This window comes from Monoraphidium neglectum (genome assembly GCF_000611645.1).
Source record: "Monoraphidium neglectum strain SAG 48.87 unplaced genomic scaffold scaffold00050, whole genome shotgun sequence".
NCBI lineage: Eukaryota > Viridiplantae > Chlorophyta > Chlorophyceae > Sphaeropleales > Selenastraceae > Monoraphidium > Monoraphidium neglectum.
Genome location: NW_014013578.1, coordinates 31,620 through 38,336, shown reverse-complemented (window position 1 = coordinate 38,336; position 6,717 = coordinate 31,620). Strand labels below are relative to the sequence as shown.

At 64.3% G+C, this 6,717-nt stretch overlaps 2 protein-coding genes across 2 annotated transcripts in view; one reads left to right on the top strand and one right to left on the bottom strand.

The window, feature by feature from the left end:
- Positions 1 to 2,080, bottom strand: part of MNEG_0591 (N-acyl phosphatidylethanolamine phospholipase D) — a gene marked incomplete at both ends in the record, with an annotated part of 3,979 nt that extends 1,899 nt beyond the window's left edge. The window contains 6 exons of the mRNA XM_014050930.1: positions 104 to 250; positions 498 to 528; positions 819 to 911; positions 1,161 to 1,264; positions 1,438 to 1,630; positions 1,896 to 2,080. Of these exons, the coding sequence (XP_013906384.1) occupies positions 104 to 250; positions 498 to 528; positions 819 to 911; positions 1,161 to 1,264; positions 1,438 to 1,630; positions 1,896 to 2,080 (753 nt within the window). The remainder of the gene's footprint in view (positions 1 to 103; positions 251 to 497; positions 529 to 818; positions 912 to 1,160; positions 1,265 to 1,437; positions 1,631 to 1,895) is intronic.
- A 2,523-nt stretch (positions 2,081 to 4,603) lies between these two features.
- MNEG_0590 (tyramine oxidase) overlaps positions 4,604 to 6,717 on the top strand; it is a gene marked incomplete at both ends in the record, with an annotated part of 7,359 nt that continues 5,245 nt past the window's right edge. Inside the window, 5 exons of the mRNA XM_014050929.1 lie at positions 4,604 to 4,655; positions 5,259 to 5,545; positions 5,815 to 5,889; positions 6,271 to 6,422; positions 6,625 to 6,711. Coding sequence (XP_013906383.1) covers positions 4,604 to 4,655; positions 5,259 to 5,545; positions 5,815 to 5,889; positions 6,271 to 6,422; positions 6,625 to 6,711 — 653 coding nt within the window. The remainder of the gene's footprint in view (positions 4,656 to 5,258; positions 5,546 to 5,814; positions 5,890 to 6,270; positions 6,423 to 6,624; positions 6,712 to 6,717) is intronic.

Sequence of the window (6,717 nt, the reverse complement as noted above, 5' to 3'; positions counted from 1 at the left end):
GAGCCGGCCCGCCAGCACACTGTTAGGGAAGAGCCAGGCCGAGCGGCGGGTTGCCGCGTGCAGCAAAGCGGCCGCGTCCGCCAGAGGAGCTGGCGTGCCCCACCTTGAAGACGGGGGCATAGCCGGTGTCCCCCGCGAACCAGAAGCGGCTGCGCTCGCCGAGCGCGGCCCAGCCGCCCCACAGGGTCTTGCGGCGGTCCATGATGCCGCGGGCGCTCCAGTGCTGTGCGGGCGTCAGCACGAGCTGCACCTGCGGTTGGGTGGGCGGTAGGGAGAGTCCGGCAGCGGGAGCATGAGCCGCAAGCGCGCGCAACGAGGGACTTGGAAAGGAACTGGCATGAACACACGAAGCACAGACGACAAAGATGAGATGGAGGGAACTGAAAAAGGGCGAATTGGAGGAACACATGCCAGCCCTTGAGCATAGGGGGGGGACTTGGGGCCAGGGCAGGACAAGACGTGCGCGTGCTGATGGCCGGGCGGTCGCCGCCCCGCACCTTGCTGCCAGGATGCTGCGCCTGCTCCCACCTGCGAGGGCGCGGCGGCACAGTGGGGGTGGGGGGATTGTGAAGCGGCGCTGAGGAGCCAGCTAGCACCGGGGGCTGCACTAGTACAGACTGGCAGTGCTGCCTGTGATAGGCCGGTATTGAGCCGCCGCAGCAGCAGCGGCAGCAGCAGCGGCAGCAGCAGCGGCGGCAGCAGCGGCAGCAGCAGCGGCGGCTGCAGTGGCAAGTGCAGCGGCAGCGGCACCAGCAGCGGCAGCGGTAGCAGCAGCGGCAGAAGCGGCAGTGGCAGTAGCAGCAGCACAGGCTCCTCACCAGCCGAGCTCCTTGACATTCTTGATGCCCCGTGCCGCGAACCACTCGGCCAGACCCAGCGGCACGTACCACACCAGGTCGTCACCGTACCGCCTGGGGTGACGCAATGCATGGGTGACGCAAGTTACGTTCAGACACCAATCAGCAGCGATGAGGGCGCATGGCGGGGAAAAGGGGCAGATTGAGGCCGTCCTGCGTCGCGCAATCGCTGCAGCAGCATCCGAGTCCAGTTAACTGAAGCCAATGCACCCGCGCGCACGCGAGTGCAAGTGACCCTCGGGCATCCACGGCACCAGAACGACGCGCACGGCCCCTGCCCCTGGGCCGCCCCCGCCCGCCCACCTGTGCAGCCTCTTGACTGAGGGCGCGCAGAGGTGGTCGTAGTGGTTGTGGCTGATCAGGATAGCATCCACCTTTGGAAGCCACGGGTCCTCAGGGCTCAAGGCCTGTGGGGGGCAACCGGCGGTTTCGAAAGCAACAAGTTGAAACAGCAGAGTGCGGGAGGGGGAGATGCCAGAGTGTGGAGACCCAGCTGTGCCGGGCTTCAAGGAAGCCCCAACGGAGCCCGGCGTGGCGCCTCCCATGCGAGCCAGGGGCCGGAGCTTGCGGCCCCGCTCACCGGCGGGACGGCGCGACGCGGGCCGACGAAGGGCAGCGGCGAGGCGCGGTCCGCGAGCACGGGGTCAGTCCAGAGGGTGAGCCCCTCCATCTGCACCAGCACGCTCGCGTGGCCGACCCACAGCGCGGAGACGGCCGCGGGGTCGGGGCTGGAGAGGGCGTCGTAATCAGGCGCGCGCAGCGGAAAGGCAGCACTGCGGCGGGCGGCAGGGCGAGGCGGGGGAGGGGAGGGAGGAGGGTGTGTTTTCCTGCTGCCGGCTTGGCGGGGCTCGCGTGTGGGTTGGCGGCAGCGGGCTGGCAGCCCATGCAGTGCTGCCAGCGCCTCATCAACCCCAACTGCCCACAGAAAAGGCAGCGCTGCCAGCGACAGAGCATTGCTAAAGTTGCAAGGCTTTGTCTGCTGATTGGATGCAGCTGCATGGCCGTGCCGGCCGGCTGCGCCGCCGGCTTTGGCCCCACCTCATATCAGCCAGGGTGGGCTGCCGCTTGTAAGACAGGTAGCCATAGTTGGGCGCCCTCAGCTCCCGCATCTGCTTCGCAAACTCTCGGAGGTCCCACAGCGACTTGTCGCCCTTCCAGGTGGGCCAGGGGTTGTCGAAGCGCCCGTCGGCGCCGCGCAGGCTGGCTGCGGTGATACCCGTCATGGCTGCCCTCGCAGCGCGGCCGGCGGTGGCGGCGGCGGCGCCTGGTGGGCGCGCGCGTGTGAGCGTGTTGGAGCGTGCGTGTGGGTATGTGAGGGTGTTTGTGTGCGTCCGTGAGAGAGCGGGTCTGTGTGTGTGTTGTTGTTATTGAGGGGAGGTTCGCAGTGTACCGCTGCATTGCATCTGGCTGATACTTTTGCAATAATGCTCTGCAAATCTATCATCCAGATTCAGGCAAGAGTCAGCATACCCGAACAACACTGTCTCCAGCGTGCACTTATGTTTGGGCACTGGGGGGCTGTCGTCGTCGCGCGCACACAACGTCGCTGCAATCGCAGCAACCGTGGCAACGAGCATTGCCGACCGCTATTTGGGCCCACACCTGCTCCTAGTAGAGCTGTGAGGACCTTGACAATGCGCTGGGGCATCACAAGCCCGCCCTGGCTGGGCACGAGCGCACTGCCCGAGGCAACCCGCCTGCTGCTGTGTTGCGCGCAAAGTCAACCAAGAATAGAGCCTGCAACGGACGACCCACAATATTGAGTAAAAGTCGCATATCTACATGAAGGCAATCCGCTTGGAGGTACACGAGACCAGCCTGATTTCGACCTCACCTGCAAACACTGTATGTGTCAGGGGCCAACATAGATTTATCGTGGACCACGCGACTCTAAAAAAACTGTAATTGCAATGCGCTCACAGTACCGTACAATAATTGGACCGTCAGATCACGAGTGTGCAGTGTGTTCGTAATCATGATGTGCGTATGGTCCACAGGCGAAGGTGTATGAGGTATCATAGGCAGAAAATGGTGGTATCAGGCAGATGCTCCCAACGTTGGTTGTGTATTATGTCACATTTTGACTGCGGGGCTTGCCCAGCAGCGGCGGTTGTTCAGTCGAGGGCTGCCAGTTTCACAGTTGGGGATGCAACACATCATCGACGTCGGATCAAGTCCAACACGTGAGTAGTTTGAGTCTCTCAGTGCTGTTAAGAAAGTGACCACTGGTGACGGTCAGACCCGCTGGTCCCCCTCCACCTATGCACTGTGACCTGCAGCACTTGGCTACCTTTCGGTCGGCGACCGAATTTGGATGCTAAAAGGGGCGGCGGGGGGTTGGAGGGGGTTCATCATATAACGTCGCACAAGGAGCAACAGCAGCCTGTGAATGCTGGCATGTGCATCCAGGGAAGCTGGAGGAATGGAGGCCGCATATGTCGCCAGCTGGGCGGCCTGGCCGGCCGATTTCCTGCAACCCGCCTTGCTTGCCGGCCGAATCAACGCGCTGGCATGAGCAGCAGGCATGGCGCAACCCTGTTACTGCCGCGTCGGCAGCAGCATACAAATATCAGGGCTACCGCAGAAAGTATCAACAAGGGATTGCTGCGCGGGGCCTGCAAAGGGCTTGGGCTGGCGTGTGTCTGGAATGGACCTGGCCAGCAATGCGTCGGGCTGTGTTGCCAGGAACTGGCTGATAGCAAGGCGTCCGGCACGGTTGATGACGCCTTTGAACATGCGTTGACTGGGAAAGCAAAGCATCATGTACCGTCGCTGTCTCGGCTTTCCCAGTCAACGCATGTTCATTGCTGCCGGTTAGTGCGAAGGGGTGCTGCGTATGGGGTGGGTGGCGAGTCTGGGGCCGGCTGGAGGCACAGCCCGGGCGTCTCGTGCTGTGCGGCTGCCTCTCGTCGATGGCAAGCGTGTGGGCATGCCATGCAACGCGGCACTCTTGACACCGTCACCTCCGGGACAACACGATGACTCACAACAGGATGCAACTTCCCACGAGGTGTCCAAAACCAACTGCTTCAGCCCTGTCCTCTTCCCGCACCACATTGTGCATGGCGGCTCACCGTCGCTGCCGCTCAAATGCATAAACGCGACCATTGATGGACACGTAATGGAAACCAGGTGATCGCCATTGCTTTCGCGGAGGGGCCGGGTGTCCTGACGAGTCATCACTGCTGCTTCCCGAGGTGGGCGAGTGCAGCCCCCAGGATAGATCATGTAGGGGGCGTGACAGCACACAAAGTAATTAATAATTCCTATGCATCTCATCCCACACAGGCACGCAGATTGGCAAGGCGATCCTGCGGCTTATAGCTGCGTCAAAACCCAACCCACTCGGGTGTGTCCAGCCCAGACACTGACCCCCTCTGAAGTGCCCTGCGCGCCATGCGCGGGCCCGAATTTCATCACGTAGTAGTTTCTGAAATCATCTGGCTGACCAGAAGCGCTAGTGACCCCGCATCACATGGCACAGAAAATCGTGTCAGCTCCCCGAGTTTCCACAGCCCCAATCTGAATCAAGCTCGTGCACAGGCAAACGACTTAGTACATTCAAGCAGCCACTCCAGCTCTATCAAGGAGTCCTCCGCGCGGGCTTTGCCTGCTTCGAAGCACTCTGTGCTTGCTGCTCCCACGCTCAGGCTGGCTGACCTCAGGGTCGCCCGCTGTATGGTTGGGGACGTCGAGTATCTATCCATATCCAGCTATCGGTGTCTGCGTGGGTCGAGTCCATCAAAATGGAGCAGTGTGGAGCCTGCCGTGCCCCAGAGCCCTACGAGGGCCCTGAAGGTGCGCTGCGACGAGCAGCTGAGTAGCCATGTATGTTATGTGACCCTAGGACGACTGGGTGCGGCAGAGACGGGGTGGCCAGGCGGTGCTGATGCTCGCTGCATCTCCCGGCCACTGCGGCCTCATCGCGGCCCCGGACCCGGCGGTCCGGCATCGTGGGGCGGTTAAAGCCCAAGTAGAGCCCCTGTTTGGAGGCCCAGGCGGCCTCGTGCCCTGTGTGGGCTGCTCGGGCAGCCACAAAACCCCCGCAAGCGAGCCTGCCACAAAGCGGCCGCGAGCCAGCCTATCCTGGTCGCCAGGCGATGTTTGCGCTATTTAGAGGACCGTTTTGGCGCGGCCTAGGGCCGTCCAGGCCCTGTCACCCGGACGCTGCACGGGTGGCGCCGGCGCGCTGAGCGGAGCGCCGCGCTCGCGCGGAACTCAGCGGAACCCGTACAGCGCGCGCTCGATCACCCCAGAGTCGGAACAAGTGCACCCGATGCAACGCGCACCTGCGCAGCTGCGCACAGGTAGACCCTCGCATATTTCACGCACCCCTCGCGCCGCGCCGCTGCCGCCGCCGTGTTAACACCGCCGGCGCCCCCCGCGCCCTGCCGCCCGCAGGCGTCCACCCCCTCGACCAGCTGTCGCCGCAGGAGGTCTCCCGCGCGACAGCCTGCACGCGCGCGCACGCCGCGGCGCTCGGCGTGCCCGGCGCGCTGCGCTTCAACACCGTGATGCTGCAAGAGCCCGCAAAGCGCGACCTCCTCGCCTTTTACAACGGGCGCGGCGCGCGGCCGCCGCGGCGCGCGGTCGTGTGGGTGCTGAACCCGCCCCACGGCCACCTATTCGAGGGCATCGTGGATCTGCCCTCCGCCGGCGGCGGCGACAGGATGCTGCGGTGGAAGCTGGTGGGCAGCTGGGGCCGGGGTGGGCGAGGCCGGGGCTGCGAGAGGCCGGTCTAGCTTTGTTTGGGCAGGGCGCAGAAGAGGCGGGAGTCGCGGCTGCGGGCCGCCGACGCGGCAGGCGGCCGCAGATCTAGAATGTGCGTGCTTGTTTTCCGCCAGGGGTATGCACGCCTGAGTGGGTACGAATTTGAGCGCACATGTGCATTACGCGCCTCCTCACACTCACCCCGCTCTCACCTTTCCTTGGGTCCGGCCCCCCGCCGCCACGTCAGCTGGAAGGCGTGCAGCCGACGACGACCCCCGACGACAACGTTTTGGCGGAGGAGATCATCCTGGCAGACAAAAGGGTGAGATGACTGCGCAACACGGAAGCGGGCCAGGTTCAGAATCAGGACTAGAATCATCGCAGCGTCCCGCGGTGGCCCGCTTCTGGATCCATCCAGACTCATGGACTTTGAAGCATCGGGGCCCGCGTGGGCGCGAGAGGGCGGCGGCGGCCGCCGGCCGGGCGTGCGCTGGACGCAGCCGCGGCCGCGCTGATCGGATGCAACAGCCGGCTCGCGCGCGGCCGACACTGCTAGCGTCACCTGCGCCCAGCTTGGCGCACGCCTGACTGCCGCATGGATTCTAACCTGCAGCGCCTGGCCCGGCCTCGCTCGTGTCACGCGCCACACGTGATGCGACCCGGCGCACGACCCCTGCGCAAAACTGAAACCTCCCATCGGCAGGTGATGGACATGGTGGCGGAGCGGTACGGCATCACGGACCCCAATCTGATCATCTTTGACCCCTGGACGCTGCACGGCACCCCGCCGGGCTACGAGGGGCGGCGGCTGATGCAGGGGTTCCTGTACGTGCGCAAGTGCAAGGACGACAACGAGTGAGCGGCGCCGGGAAAGCGCACTCGCCCGTGTGCTCGCCCGCGCGCTGCGCTGCTGCTCGGACGGCACCGCCGCCCTGGCAAAACCGGCTCGCCCTGCCGCCGGCCCACGGTGCTTGCAACCATCCCGCGCAACTGCCCGCAACCCCGCCCGCTGAACCAACTGAGCAACCATTGCCCACCCCCCAAAAAAACACAACAGGTATGCGCACCCCCTGGACCTGCTCCCCCTTGTGGATTTGAATCTGGGCAAGGTGATCAACATCGAGTGCTACGACAAGCCCGCAAAGTGAGC